Source organism: Sphaeramia orbicularis, chromosome 6, assembly GCF_902148855.1.
Source record: "Sphaeramia orbicularis chromosome 6, fSphaOr1.1, whole genome shotgun sequence".
Taxonomy (NCBI): Eukaryota; Metazoa; Chordata; class Actinopteri; order Kurtiformes; family Apogonidae; genus Sphaeramia; species Sphaeramia orbicularis.
Genome location: NC_043962.1, coordinates 21,779,664 through 21,796,608, shown reverse-complemented (window position 1 = coordinate 21,796,608; position 16,945 = coordinate 21,779,664). Strand labels below are relative to the sequence as shown.

Genomic DNA, 16,945 nt, shown 5'->3' with positions numbered 1-16,945 from the left:
TTAAGGTTCATTCACTGTGGATTGTTTAGGTTAGTGTGTGTGTGTGAGTGTTTGGGGAGGGGATTTCCAAGTTGCCTTAGTCCCTCCACAAACAAATACCCGTATCAGTAAGAGAAAGGGAGGAGCAAGTGCACCAGAAGGGGAAAAAGGATGTAGCTCAGAGAGGGAAAAGGGCAAAATATCTGCAGGGCTCAGACTGGTCGACATGCTGAGGGCAGAGGCAGCTGGTCCAGACAAAACAATGAATGAATGTGGGTAGGTGGACCCCGGTGCAACGAACTGAAACAGGAGAGCTTAATGTAGGCACACCTGATACCCTCCACTCCTAACTCCCTCTTTTTTTTTTTTTTTTAAAGCTAAATATTAATGGCTGACAGAAAGGGGGGAGAAAAAAAGCACAGTAGATCTCACAGTATGCTGCTTTTCCCACTTTATTGTCTTCCTTTCTCTTTCCCTTTTCAACAGCACTCACAGTACCAATCTGCAGAATCCTTAACTAAACCACATTGTCACATCCTCTACTGCCTTTATGAAACCTCCAAACCGCTGTCAGTTGTCATCATATGAGTCCCTTTTTTTTTTTTTTTTTGTTAATGACGTCTTTGAATGGGGAATTCACAAATATCTGAGGTGCGAAATGTGTCTTTCAAACACATTGTATTATGTTAGGTGTGTGTAACATATGAATATGTCGGTCCGGTTGCCTTAGGAGAAAGATGCTGAATGGAAAGTCAGCATGTCAGTTGCTCATGGTACCAGAGGGAATGATAATGAAGACAGTGTTTTGAATAAACTTGCCCTGTGCCATCCCTGACACCTGATCCTGGCCTTACCCTGATGGGGTTTGTTTGTTTGTCAGTTCTCATGACACCTATCAGGGTGTGCCCCTGTGGATAACCGAAAGTTACCTCTGTCTTAAAGCCCAAGAGAAATACAAGCCAGATAGAACTAGAGTGCTACTTATAAAATCGCCAAATGGCTGATTTACCAATATATTCAAATGGCATTTCACTTATAGGAATTATTAATACACAGTACACAAACGTAAAAAGTTTATTATTGTTATTTTTTTTTTTTTACAATTTTTAATTATTTCTCCTTTTTATCAGCATAATCCAACCTGATCTCAGGTTGAGGAGCAAGAAAAGAAAAAGAACAGAAAACAAACAAATAAAAAGAATAGCTTTTCTTTGTGTCAGTATGTGTTTCGGTCCCTTAATAGACACAGTTTTCCCTGAATGACAGCCATTTTCCCCAGTTTTTTATAAAGAGATTTTCTTTTAACTTCAGTTTATATGTTTATTCTTTGTTTATTCTTTATCGAGGATCCCCATTAGCCGACGCACAAATGCCAGGCTAGTCTTCCTGGGGTTTAGTTTAGGATGCAAAATCACAATACACAGAACCAGTTACAATACATACACAGATCTAGTTACAGTAAAAAAGAAAGGAGAAGAAGGAAGAGAAAGAAAAAAATTCCCAAAATGGTAACATAAAAAGACTAGTAACTCTCAAGCCTGAATAGTGACTTTACATGTTTTTTAAATGCTTTCTTATTTGAAATGTTTCTCATATTTATATATATGTAAGATGTTCCATGACAAGTATATCATCTATGATTGAAAGCTGTTGTTTGTAAGACCAAGCATCGGTCTTAAGCCAGTTCTTTGTTGTGGCCTTCTTCCCGGCCACCAGGAGGATCTTGACAAGATATGTCTCCTTTAGGTACCATTTCTTCCAAATGTCCGAGGTAAAGAACGAGACAAGCATTTGGGATGGCGTATTCCAATACATCACAGAGAGCTGGGTGAACCCTCCCCCAGAAGGGTTGAATATTTGTGCATTTCCAAAACAGTAAATAGTTTGTTTTAGATTTAACATTAGTAACACAAATGAATCAAACATTAATTCTTACCAGAAATAATGAAAAACACTAAAAATAAAAGTCAAAATAGTAAATATATGTTTGTATATTTAGAGCTTTATATGTGTACATATTTTTCCATATCTTTTTTCTGTTGTATTGATAATTTCCTGCTACTTTATTATACTTTATTATAAAGGTTAGAACAAGTAAAATGCTCACATACATTATTTCTGTGTGAGCAGATTATTAACATAACTAAATGTTCTGTTGTACTGTTCAATGCTCACGCCACCTTTATGTTATTCTGTTCTGTGAATTTAACAGAGATGCACTGAATCTTTTGAAGACGTCTCCAGCGCCCAAAGTCACTCCAGCCGTTGCCGCCACACCTGCCCCAAGTCCCGCCCCCACGCCGGCAGCCCCTCCTCCGCCCCCAGGAACCAGACCCAACATACCCCCTCTTTCTGTACCAGGGAAGCCAGGAGCACCGGTGAGCGCCCCCTACACTATCTGAACACAAGAAGGATCAGCCATTATATTTTATGGCCTCTCATTTAACTTTGAGCCTTTGACAAGTGCCGAATGAACTTCTCTCCTAATCCCAAAGAAAGATAATAAGGTCATTTCAGGCTATAGGTCATACGGGTAAAGATTGTGTGCAGTACTCTAAGTAGTTTTATGCCTTGTATGTTATGTGACTATATACTATATGGACAAAATATTCAGACATGTTGAATTCAGGTGTTTCTTTTCTAACAGGGGTCTGGGTTACAAAACAATATAATTCTATGTTGTGTATTTTATATTGTGTATCATTGCATTGGTTAGTTTGGTTTGAATTGTTGTCTTTGCTTTCAAAATGCCTCAAAGGTTTTTACTGACTTTCTCTGAACATTGATTTTGTTTTTTTATCCATGACAGTGATTTTACGTGTTCTACCTCTAAATTTCTAAAATGTTTTTCGTGCTCTGACTCTAAATAATAATTTTCTACCACAACTAACCATCTACTTTCTTCACATCTCACTTGGGAAGAAAAATATCCCATTAAACATTAAGAAAATATTGATATTTATCTCAAATCAGCATGAACAGGACATCTTATGAGCTGTAGCCATAATGTTTCCCAATATTTTTGTCCATATACTTTCTAAACGTCAATATTTCCTTAAAGTTTAATGGGAGTTTGTCTCCCTAAGTGAGATTTGAAGAAAGTAGATGGTAAGTAAAGTTATTATTTATAGTCAGAACAAGAAAAATATTTTAGAAGTTTAGAGGTACAACATTTAAAATCGTAGTCATGGATAAAAAAAAACCCAAAATCAATGTTGAGAGAAAGTCAGTAAAAAAAATCTTTAAGGCATTTTGGAGGCAAAGACAACAATTTAAACCAAACTAACCAATCCAATGATATTTATCACAATATCAAACTATGCTATGACATTTGTCATTATTATTTTGCATCCCAGACCCCTGTTAGAGAAGAAACACCTGAATTCAACATGTCCCAATACTTCTGTCCATATAGTGTATATTCACATAACATACAAGGCATAAAACTAGTACTGCACACAATCTTTACCCATCTGACCTATGGCCTGAAATGACCTTATTATCTTTCTATGGGATTAGGAGAGAAGTTCATTCGGCACTTGTGAAAGGCTCGGTAAAAACAATCTCTGAGGCATTTTGGAATTAAAGACAACAATTCAAACCAAACTAACCAATGCAATGATATTTATCACAATATAAAACTATATTATTGTTTTGTAGCCCAGACCCGTGTTAGAAAAGAAACAACTGAATTCAGTGTGTCCCAATACTTTTGTCCATATAGTGTGTCTTGTTTTTTGTTTTTTTGTTTTTTTAATTATTATTGTTGTGCTTGTTCATATTTATTTCTGTCCTTATTTTTCATGACTTACCATAAATAAGTTTCTACATTTGAAGATATTAGATTTAAAAAAACATACATTTACAAATCTGCTCATCCTAACCTGTCATTAACACTTAGCAATCTTATCTTTATTTATTTACTTACATTTATTTACTTATCCCATACATTTACATTTTCTGAGTGACTAATGGCAGCTAGCATGTCAAGAAATCAATAGATGCGGATAAATCCACCATCAGTGTTGTTCGTCTTCCATTTCTCCCCGTCTCTGCCCATAACACGCTCTTTATTCCTTGTTCAAATATTTACCTCCCCTTCCTTAATCTTATCTTCTTCAGGGTACTTTCACAGAAATCCCAGCCTCAAATGTTCGCCGTGTGATTGCTCAAAGGCTAACACAGTCGAAGACCACCATCCCCCATGCGTATGCCTCCATCGACTGCGACATGGCTGCCGTTATGCAGCTCCGCAAAGAGTTGGCCAAAGGTAAAAACTCAATACTTAAAGTGAATGTATATGTATCTACACCCATCTCTATATGCATGTGTTGGCATTGTGTCCTACAGTCAATGTGTTGAGAGCCTTTCCATAAAGATCTGGTTTTCAGAGTTTTCACATGACTATAAATTTGATAATAATGATTGTCTACTGGATAATGAGAGAAGTGTTGGCAACTTTTTTCTAAATTTTTAATCAAAGAACCATAGTTTTTTTTATACTTGCACATAGTTTTTTTTAATATTCATATGTATTCTATCTTCTATAGTCTATAGTTTTTATATGCATATTTATCCTGTCTTGTATATGCAGCTCTGGAAAAAAATAAGAGACCACTGCAAAATTATCACATTCTCTGATTTTACCATTTATAGGTATGTGTTTGAGTAAAATGAACATTTTTGTTTTATTCTCTAAACTACCGACAACATTTCTCCTAAATTCCAAATAAAAATATTGTTATTTAGAGCATGTATTTGCAGAACACGACACATGGTCAAAATAACAAAAAATGCAGTGTTTTCAGACCTCAAATAATACAAAGAAAACAAGTTCATATTCATTTCTAAACAACACAATACTAATGTTGTAACTTGGGCAAAGTTCAGACATCAGTATTTGGTGGAATAACCCTGATTTTCAATGACAACTTTCACATGTCTTGGCTCTCCACCATTGCTGTTGGATGACTTTATGCAGCTCCTGGCAGAGAAATTCAGGAAGCTCAGCGATGTTTGATGGCTTGTGTCCATCCATGTTCCTCCAGAAGCTTTCAAAGTGGGTTCAGGTGGAGACTGGGCTGGCCATGACAGGGTCTTCATCTGGTGGTCCGTCATATACACCTTTATTGACCTAGCTAAGGCCAGGAGCCTTGTCCTGATAGAAAAACCAGTCCTCAGAGTTTGGGAACATTGTCAGAGCAGAAGTCCAGTAGTTTTCAGTAGTTATTTTTTGATTCCAATTACTTTTGCTGTAGATAGCACTGTTTTTGCCTATTGTAAGAAGATAATGATGGCCACAGTAGTGGTTTTTATACCTTTTCTTAAATAAGACATGGATCAGGTGTTTATTCAGTAGAATAAGATGTGTGTGTGTTGGAATTCAACAGACACAGGAATGGAATGGCTGTCATACATGCACACATGCTGATTTCAGAGGAAATTGCAGTGGTCTCTTTATTTTTTCCAGAGCTGTATTATCTGCTGCTGCCTGATGAGCCAACTGCATCAAAATTTCATTTTTAATGTAAAATCTGGAATGAAAAATTAAGTCTGAGTCTAACATACAGTTTTTTTCTCAAAAAGCAGAAGGTAAGGAGTTCATGTGTCAAGGGATTTATGATGTTTCCTTCCCATACTGTAAGAGGTTGAATCGAATCAGACCCTGAGAGCCAAATGCTATGTTGTGGACCCTTTGAAACACCCATATCTGATACTGATCAGACTTGGTCTTTCTTCACACCACATGTCACTATTTGCGGCAGATTATCTCTGGATAAGAAACCTCAGATAACACTTAGCACATAGCTCATTCCTTGTAATCCCTGATTAGGAGTAATGGGTTGCTATATCTTTAAACCTCAGATGGATCACTCTTTAGTTCACGAAGCGAGTTGTAGCAGAAAACAAAATCAGTGACCGCAGAAGGAAATTTGGTTGAAATACTTGTCTCTGTATATAAAGTACAGTATTCCTGAGAGACATTTTTCTGTGGTTCAAAGTGTGTTTAATGGATTTTCTAGACTTTTGACTCTTTTGGCCTTGCTCGCAGGCTGATGAATGTTGTGTGATAAATAACACAAATCCAAGTTCTAGCACAGTATTTAAAGAACCCTGAGAAAAGGAGGAGTGGGAGGCAGATGCATGAAAGGAAACATGATTGGATCGGCTGTACACTTTTTGGATGAAGTGAGGCTAGTAGAGCCTGAGGAATAAATTAAATACTACCAGAACTTTTTTGGCAGGCTGCTGTTTTCCTTTCTCAGCCTCACACTGACTTACCTAGCAACTGTTGCTAGCCATGGTTTCTTGTGAAACAGCCAGGATGTGTGTGTTGAAGGTAAGCCTTGGTTTTCACCACAACCAACTCTCACTCTTCAATATTTGGCTGCACAGAAAAGAAAATATTTATCCATAACATCTGGATTCATAAATTCCTAAAATATAACCAAGTTTTCTCGTTAATATGTCAAGAATTCCTTATTCGTCTTCTATTTACAAATATATCATTCAACACATCATTACACAGGTGGCTTTATTTAACGTAACTTTGCCTTTCTGTCAAACAAACAGTAAATCTCTCTTGGTCCCGTCACCATGATGAGGAAATGGGTCGACCATTCCAGACCTATTAGCGAAGGTTGTGTGTGTATTGAGGGATTCTCTCCCCGGTTGTTTTTGCGGACTCTCATTGTTCAGGAGCAACGCGATTTCACGGTTAGCTCGTTAATCATTCTGCTCACGGCATTCATAACTGTCTGGTACAGCACTATGGACACTAGTAAAAGTTGGCAGCGATGCCAGGCCAAGCCCACCCGTCTCACTGGTGTCACACAGAGAGAGTGGAAGGGGAGGGAAAGGGGCAAAGGCAAGTGGCATGTTAGACAGCAGGCCTGTTTCTGATGAGCTGGAGCGTAAGTTATCAAAGTATAGGAAGTCCTCCTCATGTTGAATGTGTTCCATACCATGTCCCACCAATGCAGTAATGACCACCCTCTGATCAGCTGTTCATACTGTTGCTGGAGTCACCGTACTATGATGAATGCACCCTTGTTGATTCTCATTAATGCTTGATGTGGGTTCTTCTTTGTCGTTTCAGAACAGATCAAAGTTTCTGTTAATGATTTCATTATCAAGGCAGCTGCTGTAACACTTAAAGTAAGTATTGTTGGGGAATTTTATTGTCTTTATCAACTCTAAGATTGTTTTTACAGGGTGCTTGAAAGTCTTAAAGAAGTGATATTTTGCTTTTTTTTTTTTTTTTTTTAAATGGAATTGTACATTTTAAAACATTTCCCTGTGGTCTACATGAACTGTAAATGCTCTGCTTGGGTCTGAATTCTTCATTAATTCAACTCCACACGTCCATCTTCAACCTTATTTTTGAGTAATGACATGAGAAAGGTGGTTTTGAGTGCTGGCCCTTTAAATGCAAATGCCCCTCCTCCTCCAGGTTGTTGACTGTGCCACTTGAGTTTGTTAATACAACCAACAACTGAACATTTTAGGTAATCGGCTTGAAGTTTGGACATATTTTCAGTTTTTACTACAACCGCTGCTGCTGATAAACAATTATGTCGTACTCGGAGAAATGTTCGCCTGAAGTCTTGACCTTAAATGTGCAAATGTCGTGACATAAGTAGTTATAAAATGTAACAAATTAAGCAGGAATTGAAACAGGTTGTAGAAACCCACTCGATTTTTTTCTGGAATGAATATAAAGATAGCTTTACAGCACCTGGAGGGTTCAAATTCAAACCTTTTGAACTGTTAGGGTCCCCAAATACAAAAATAAATGTACCAAAGACTACTAAAGGTGGGTTTAGCAAAATATGACCCCTTTAAAAAGTATGGAATTTTGAAATGCTGTTTTCCAGACCTTGAAAAGTCTTAAAGTATGGAAAAAAGTTTCTCTCATAGTCGAATTTTAGTATGTTCAAAGGGACATAATCTTGTAAGATAAAAAAAACATGAAGAAAACATATAAAAAACTTGATATGATTTCACTAATCAGTCAATACTGGAATGATTCTAGTGAAACTTGTTTGTGATTTTCATATGTTTTGAAAACATCTCTGTCAGTAAAATGCAATTTCCTGCAAATTATGCATTCCTACATTTATTAAAATGAACTTTTCTACTACACACAACAGGTACAATCTCAACCAAAAACATTCAAATGCAAGTATTAAAGTACATAAAGTCAAAGTCTTATGGGGGGCAAAAATGGCAGTTTTGAAAAAGTCTGGAATTTTTATTTGGATAAAGAGCAAGCACCCTGTTTATATCATTCCTATTCACTCTTCATGTCATGTTGTTTGTCTTTTAGTTCAATACAAAGTCAATTCATAAACAGCCACTGAGGCAGTGTCATTTATTCAATAAATGGTATGTTACTGTTGCAGGAGGGTTATTCTGTTCTCTATGGTGCTAACTTTTTCATTATAACCATTAAACCATTAAAAATACAAAACTAAAACATGAACTGAACATAAACTAAGAATCTATCCCGGACAAAATTCTGAAAATGCTCGAGAAAATGCATTAGTCATCCTAAGGGAACTGAAATACAGGGACATAAGTCCTAGAGATGCACTTTTTTTTTTTACTTAAATCATTGCTATAAGGACAGAAAGTGTTGCTCGATTCCAGGAATGTGTGGATGAAAATGGGTGTTAAAAATAGATGTGGTCTTCTGGTAATTTAGTTATTCCAGTCAGGAATATCTTAGTAGCATCTCATGAAGACGGCACCGCACGTCACATACTCATTTTTCTTTTTCTTTATTACCTGTGTTGGACTCTGCCTTAAGGAATGTGTGGGTCGTGTCCGTACAGGGACTGAGTGTCACTGTCCCCTCTGGCGTGAGATGAAATTTTCTATAAGGAAGTAAAGGTGGAACTAAAAGACACTTTGTTTTTTTGTGCATGCGTTACAGTAAGTGTAGGTGTGAGAACATTAAATAAGAGGAATGTGGAACATACATGTACATATTTACCAGCTCATGTGAGGTACTGCAAAGCTGACTTATATAACAGAACACACTGTTATTGTTTTGTAATTCCACATGACCAACATACATGTTTTGATTTTCTTTTCCACTAACACAGATGTAAGACGAGCAAACAGCATAGAATTAAACCAAATCAGTTTGAACCCTTTTTACCTTAATAGAAAAAGGCAAATCTATACACCAAAGATTTAGCACAAATCAGTTATTAAATATAGAAGGTGTGCACTTATGTCACTTCCCCCCCGGGCTACGCCCCTCTAAATCAGACTGAGTGGCAAAAACCAACCTGCTCAATATGACAGAGTATAGCAGTAAGCACAGCGAGACCAGGAAAATGTGAAATATGAAGTTAAATGAAGGACAATTGGACTGGACATGGATCTGTATGAGCTACCAAAGAACAAGTGGTCCATGAACACTGACATGTGGCCCGAAATCACATATCCTGACATCCACTTTTTACTCTTTTGTGTGTGAATTGAATTGAAACACATTTTTTTAAAGACCAGACATAGTTTTATTTAAAAATGGCAAAACTGACCCTAAAAAAAGACAAAAAAAAAAGAAATATCCTTAACTTTTTGTTTGTAGTGTACTCTAATACTAGTCATTACACACTTCATGGAGATAATATGCCAAAAAAAAAAAAAAAATCTAATAATGACAAGGAATTGATTTACACTCAAACAAATAAGAACAGCAAAATTACAGTAATGTTATCAATTGCAGTGTATTGTGTTGGCTGATATAAAACTAAAACGACAAAATCCATGAATATACAAGAGAACAGCAGTAGAATAGCTGTCCACTGTAGTGACCACTATGCATGAAAGGGTTAATGTTTTTTTTTTATTTCATTTTTTTTCCCACATTAGGAGATGCCTGAAGTGAACGTGACATGGTCTGGTGATGGACCCCACGCACTCGATACAGTCCACATCTCAATCGCAGTTGCGACCGACAAAGGCCTCATTACCCCCATCATCAAAAATGCTGCCAACAAAGGAGTCCAGGAGATTTCAACTAACGCGAAGGTAAAAAAATGTCAGCGATAGGTGAATAAAACACTGAAGAAAACATCCCAAAGACTTCTCGCATATGCTAATACGGCTTTCAACTTGCATATTAACACTTCAATAGAGGAGTTCTTGCCTCCAGTGCCTTTTTCTCATATTCTCTCCTGCTGTTTGGAGCTACCTCCCATTTATAACTCCAGTTGCATATCAAATCGCCGTTTTTCTGTGTCCATCAGGGCATGTTGAGTAGAATTGTGAATTTTTGGATCAGCTGGATATAACTGTTGGATTGGAGATGGTTGAATTTTTGGGCTGTCAGGTTGCAGGTGTCAGCTGTCATAGGCCACAGATGGAGTGCAAAGCAACAATGGTCAGCTCTTTAACTCGCTCCTAGTCGGCAGCTGGGTACAGGCATTTATCCAGACACAAACGCACACTTCAAATCGAATAAGATTGCACAGACACATTTGGGTGATTAAAGTTTCACGCACATATTGAATAAACACATTTTTCAAGAATTAACTGAAGGTCTTTTCACACTATTTGTCTGCTGAAGACTGTGATATTCCTCAGTATAGAGCCTTTATTTATGCCGTCTATGTCAGTGGAAACAAGATGTTCAGATTCAACAATTATCAACAACATCACATGGAAGACAAACCGTTTCTAGACATGAAACAGTCTCCCTGTGAGTGTAAGTGAGAGGGTGGATCTGTAATTTAGTTAAGCATATTATTAGTTGGATTCAAGCATTTATAACAAAACAGACATGGGTTTACTCCACACATGAGAATTTCACAATAAATGTATTTGTTTCAGAGTTGATGAAGTGGTGTTTGTCTGTCTGGACATGAATCTCAGCACTCAAAGTTAATCTGTCAATGTAAGATGAACTACATGTGATTTAGGTGTATAATCTTATAATAGTAATAGTATAGTACAGGGATGGGCAATCCTGGTCCTTGAGGGCTGGTATCCTGCATGTTTTAGATGTTTCCCTCTTCCAACACACCTGGTTCGCATGATAAGGCTATCATCAAGCTCTGCAGAAACCTGATCATGACCTTCAGGTGTGCTGGAAGAGGGAAACATCTAAAACATGCAGGAAACAGGCCCTCGAGGACCAGGATGGCCCACCCCTGGTATAGTATAATCTTGTTGGCTAACAAAATATCCAAAAAGTCAAAAGTCATCAACTTGTGCTTTTTTTTTTTTTTTTTAGAAAATTTTACTTTCATTTTGAGCAGTAAAGTGATGCGGTGGTGGTAGAATTTGTCAGTTTGTTAGTTTGACAGTGAAATCTTCTATCAACATCAAGGTTATTATCGTTAACGAAAACAAACGAAATGACGAAAACTAGAATTGAAAAAACATTTTCGTTAACTGAAATAAATAAAAACTATAATTAAAAGGAAAAAAATGATAACTAACTGAAACTGTATTGTGTGCTTACAAAACTAAAACTTTTAAAAATTATGGATAAAATTCCCTTCGTTTTCGTCTTTGTCAATGTCGGATTGATATGAAAGCGATTTATTTCGCTCTTGCAATTTTAGCTGCTGGCACCATATGATATTTAACAGTCCGTCACTTCTCGTCACTTGTGGTTTGGAGTCATCTTCTGGTCCCCACTCTACCTGGAAACATGGAGACTAAAGTTGGGAGAAAGCAGCAGAGTCCTGCACAGGATTTATTTGAATACGACGGCGAAGAAGATAAAAGATACAACAAAACTAAAATTAATACTAAAACTAAAATAAAACTAAGCATTTAGAAAAAAAATGAGAACTAATAAAAACTAGCAAACCTGCTCTAACAACTAATTAAAACTAACTGAATTAGAGAAAGAAAAGTCAAAACTAAATAAAACTAAACTATAATGAAAAATCCAAAACTATTATCACCTTGATCAACATAATATAATTCATGTCAACAGACATAGTATCATGTCAACAGTATATATAACATTAGAATATCCATTCTGTTAATTCAACTATAAAATGGTTTAAAATAACTGAACAAAACTTAATCACATTTAGTTTTCTTTTATTTGAGCTTTCATACAAACAAAATTAACTTTTTCAAATAAGACACTGGGGATAAAAACAAAAGAAAAACTAATATTCCTTCAAAAAGGATGACTTGAAGTTTACAAAAATAACAATATTAAAGGTTCTAATGTAAATTACAGTGTTCAAAGAAAAATATTGTCAAATTTTACTTTATATTCTAAGATCCCCTGCTATTAAATCACAAAATAACACAAACTGTTCCATAGAAACATTATCACCAAATCTGTATCAGTACAAGAACTCCAGCGAGGAGGAGGAGGAGGAGGAAGAGAAGGAGGAGAAGAAGAAGAAGCAGCTTTTCATTCAAAGGAATCTCAAAGTGCTACAGAGGAAAAAAGTTGCTCTGTATTTACTTTTCTTTATTTACTCATATCTTTCAGTAAACATGTTTTTACCATCATCATGTATATTATATCATATCATCCAAACTTAGTGCAAACACATCACAAGCTCATTCATAATGACCTCTAACATGTTAGTACCCTTCAACCTTCAAACTGTGCGGCTCCAACTTTCACAGCCTACTTCAGATGTGCCGCTGCCTTCGGCTAAATCCACAGTAGCAAGTCTTTATTGTTCTTGAATTAAAACCAACGTGGTCTGAATGAGACACAGTGAGGTCGCTGCCAGCCATTAACGCCATGAAATACAACCGTCTCTGTTTGTTTGTACTAAGAGCTCATATCTCAAATATGCCCCCCCCCCCCCCGGTCTTCCGCTGTGTCCCATGACACTGTGAGTCATTCTCAACTTAGTGGCTTGGTTGTGTGTCTGCGTTAGCCATCTGAGTATATTTACATGTGAATAATTGATATGATTGTGATGAACAGCCGGTGCGTTCAGCTTCATTTAGGGAGTAAATACCAAACATAAGTTGACCATCTAATTCATTAGACTATTTCTGTCTCCATTCTCCTTCCCTTCTGTTACACGTGGTACCGCCTCGCCACATGAAACGACAGACCATTAGCCATTTTAGTGCCAGAGCTTTGCCTCTCCACATGCAAATGTTCCACCAATACAAGCACTCCCCGACTGTGTTTCCAAACATACTGTTGCTGCATCCTGGGCACAGCACTGGCCAAAACATTCACAAGATATAAACAATTCTGATGGTTTTCCCCCTCTCTTCCGCATCGCTAATGGGTTCAGATGACCTTTCTCTGCTGGTACAGTGCGAAAATGAAGTGTGGAGATAATTCTGGCTATGTGAGACTAATTTATCAGTATTTTATTTATTATTTCAGCTATCACTGGAGTGTAACAAAGCCTGTGTTTTCAGCGGATAACTATCTCGATTACAGACACCATTGTGTTTGTTTCATTAAAGAACCACATGAACTCCCATCAGCGCAGACAGACTGGGTCACATGGATGCACAAATTCTTACACCAGAGACAGTACCATTAACACACTTATCTGACAGACGTGTTCGCTAGGTGTTAGGTCGTATTCCAGCTTCGACGGAACACAGATTCACAAAACCTGGCTGAAGTCATGTGTCAGCAGATGCTTCACCCTCCCTTTTGGGTGTTGTCAATTCCCTTTCTTAATTTTAGCAATGCACAGTCTGATAGTTTCCATTTATCTCAGTGCCTTCTATTGGACATTTAATCATTCTCTTGGACATGTTATTTAAAAATTGGCCACTGTAGTCTTTTACCAAGAGATTGAACCATGTAACAGTGGCTGAAAAGTTTAGTTGGATATCTCTGGATTAGAGGTTTTTCAAACATAGTCGCAGAAAAAATTTAGACAATCAAAAGTCATTAAAAACAGTGGTTATGCAATCAAGTACTAACTCCTGTGTGTATCATGTGACTAAAACAGACAGAAAAGAAAACATGGAATGCCTAAAAGCACTGTTTTTGTCAGTACAATGCCATAGATATTGATGTAAGAACTGAAGTGATTTTGGTTATTATCAAGAAAACATGGAAAATGGTTAGATATCAGCTCTGAAATTAAACTCTTATGAGCTAGTTTTGTTGTTATCATTATATTTGTCCAAACAAATGTACCTTTAGTTGTACCAGGTATTAAAATGAACAAGAAATGGAAGAAAATAAAGGTGGTCTAATAATTTTTTCCACTACTGTCTATGTGATTAGTTGATAGGATAGACATTGTCTGCTCTGCTCTACTGTTCTTAGTGTTATCCAGCTGGAACGGGAATCTGTTCAGTCTGTGTTTTGCCTTTTGTTCTAATACTGTCTCATGATCGATGTGTAATGTCTCTTGTATAGATGTTGGCCCAGAAGGCTCGAGATGGGAAACTTCTTCCAGAGGAGTACCAGGGAGGTTCATTCAGGTAAACTTAAGACATGTCATCTCTTGCAGGCGAAAAAGCGTGGATGGGTGGAAAATCATGACTCAGGACATTACAAAACTTAACATTTAGCTGTTCTTTCTTCATTTTCATCCAGATTGCTCACTCAGTAAACACTTTTGTATGAGATCAGCAGACCTTTTGTCTGCAACACCTATTCCACTGCATAATTTCCTATGTGTCTCAATAATAAAAGAGTGATCATAAATTTCTAATGTAATGTAAGACTGAAATCCGGTTTCACAGACAGTCAGTAGATTATGCTTTATTCTGCATTTCATGAAGGCCTGAACCGAATGTGTTCTTGGGTGACAAGGACCATCACTTATTGTGCCATCAATTGCAGAAAAGTGGAAGGGAGACCCTTCAACTCATTAGAATTAATGGTGTCATTTAGACATAAATGGGGTTTCTGTGTCAGGCAAAAGCGATGAATTCCTATGGAGATGCAGCTCTTTGTCCTCACGGGGATATATGTGCATTCCCTTCCTCTATTCGTTTTTCAAACCCCCCTGAGCTACAATTCTCATTAAGGCAAACGGCAAACTCTGGGGCTCAGAGTCAGTCTTATTCACCATACACAACATTTAAGGAGGTTTGAAGGCTGTTGTCACAGAGTTGAATCTGTTCTGATCTGTGATTTATTTAATGTACTATATCCAATAAGTGTTCATAGACAAACTTAAACACTTAATTCACCTCCTCATTTTTTACTTTTTTCATTCCCTATAACTGGTAATGTTAATTTTTAAATCAAAGAAACAGAAGTCTAGAATTAACCCTTTCATGCATGAATTATGAGAACCTTAATCAAGATTTTTTTTCCTGAGTGTTTTTATTCCTCTTTAGGCATGAAAAAAACAATGTGATGTAATTTTTTTTTTCTTATTAACCTATTTTTCATGGAGTTACAAAAATGTCCACTTAGCTGGACACCATGTGTTTAATTTTTGAAGCAAAGAAACATGTATTTACTGTCATACTGTGTGAAAACTATGAAATAAATGTTCTTTTAATGTTGTTAATCTGATGTTTTCTCACATTTTAACGTACTATAATAGTAGTTATTACACACGCAAAAAATATGCAAAAAACAACAAAACACAACAACTTCTTGTTTAAAAAAAAAGTTAATTACAGTCTAATAACAATTAGCAATTGATTTACACTCAAATCTGTTGCTACAAATCAGGTTTCTCAAGAAGTGCAAAGTTACAGTAACAGTATGAATTGCAGTGTATTATGGGATGGTGCATAAGTATCCACTGTGTTGGTTGATATGCAACTAAAACAACAAAACCCGTGAATATACAAGAGAACAGCTGGAGAATAACTGTCCTCTGCAGTGACCGCTATGCATGAAAGGGTTAAATTAGAAGCAGAATTTTTTATTTATTTATTTATTTATTTTTGCCTTTTCTTCCCAGTTGAGTTTGACTAACGTTTTGTGTCCTCTCTCTTCCAATCCTGCCCCATCATGCCCATCTTCATTTGTGTTACAGTATATCGAACCTGGGGATGTTCGGTATCAGTGGCTTTAGCGCCGTCATCAATCCTCCTCAGGCGTGCATCCTTGCCGTCGGGACGTCCAGAACGGAGCTGCGACTGAGTGAGGACGAGCAGACCCTGCGCAGCCAACAGCTGATGACAGTCACACTGTCCAGCGACGGACGACTAGTGGATGACGAATTGGCGTCGCGATTCCTCGATAAGTTCAGAGCCAACCTAGAACAGCCACAGCGCATGGCCCTCGCCTGAAAGTATTTGTAGAGATGTTAAGTGAAAGAGAAGGCAGTAAACACCTGCATGACAAAGCCAAACTCTTAAAAATGAATCTTAACTATTCCTGCTCGGATTAAGGCTTAAAGAACAGTCATGTACATAGTGTAAACTTGGCCTCTGTCCACTGCTCGCTTCAGACTGATTAGATCCAGGCTTTGTCATGGAGGTGTTCAACTGGACTCCTTATAGACTCTTAGATGATTCTGGCAGCAGTGCCAAATATTACAAGACAGAAGTTGCTTATAGCCGGGTGAATCCCACAGAATAAGGGTTGCTGTTCTGTCACTCCAGTGTGTGTATATATGTACGTGGTTAATCCAGTTCATATTCTACTTTGCAGTCGCAGTGCATCTGCTCTGTCTCTATTAATACACACGCAACAAATCGTACTGTAAAATCCTTTATTGTGTACATTTGTCAAAAATATTTATTACTGAACATCCACGGCAGTGCAGTTAAATACTGGTAAAACCATGAAATGAACTGGAGCCTCTACCCCCGCCCCCCCCGTTGTAACAAAGCTCATAGAGAACATAATTATTTGGTTGTGTTGATGGATTTAATGGTAACACTTTATAATAAGTACACACTATGAAGCATTAGTTTAGCATTAACAAATACTGAATTCATCATTTATAAGGCATATTTCTGACATGAATACTCAGTATATGGTTTATAAGCACAGTTATAACGGTTTTACTCATCATTAATAAGCTCATCTACAATCTGCTTAATGATTGTATTTTCATTTTTT

General features: G+C 37.0%; 1 protein-coding gene across 1 annotated transcript in view; it reads left to right on the top strand.

Annotated features, from left to right (window-relative positions):
- Positions 1-16,703, top strand: part of pdhx (pyruvate dehydrogenase complex component X) — a 36,563-nt gene extending 19,860 nt beyond the window's left edge. The window contains exons 6-11 of the mRNA XM_030137178.1: positions 2,192-2,357; positions 4,102-4,249; positions 7,079-7,137; positions 9,868-10,026; positions 14,327-14,391; positions 15,912-16,703. Of these exons, the coding sequence (XP_029993038.1) occupies positions 2,192-2,357; positions 4,102-4,249; positions 7,079-7,137; positions 9,868-10,026; positions 14,327-14,391; positions 15,912-16,167 (853 nt within the window). The 3' untranslated portion in view covers positions 16,168-16,703. The remainder of the gene's footprint in view (positions 1-2,191; positions 2,358-4,101; positions 4,250-7,078; positions 7,138-9,867; positions 10,027-14,326; positions 14,392-15,911) is intronic.
- Positions 16,704-16,945: the final 242 nt, after the last annotated feature.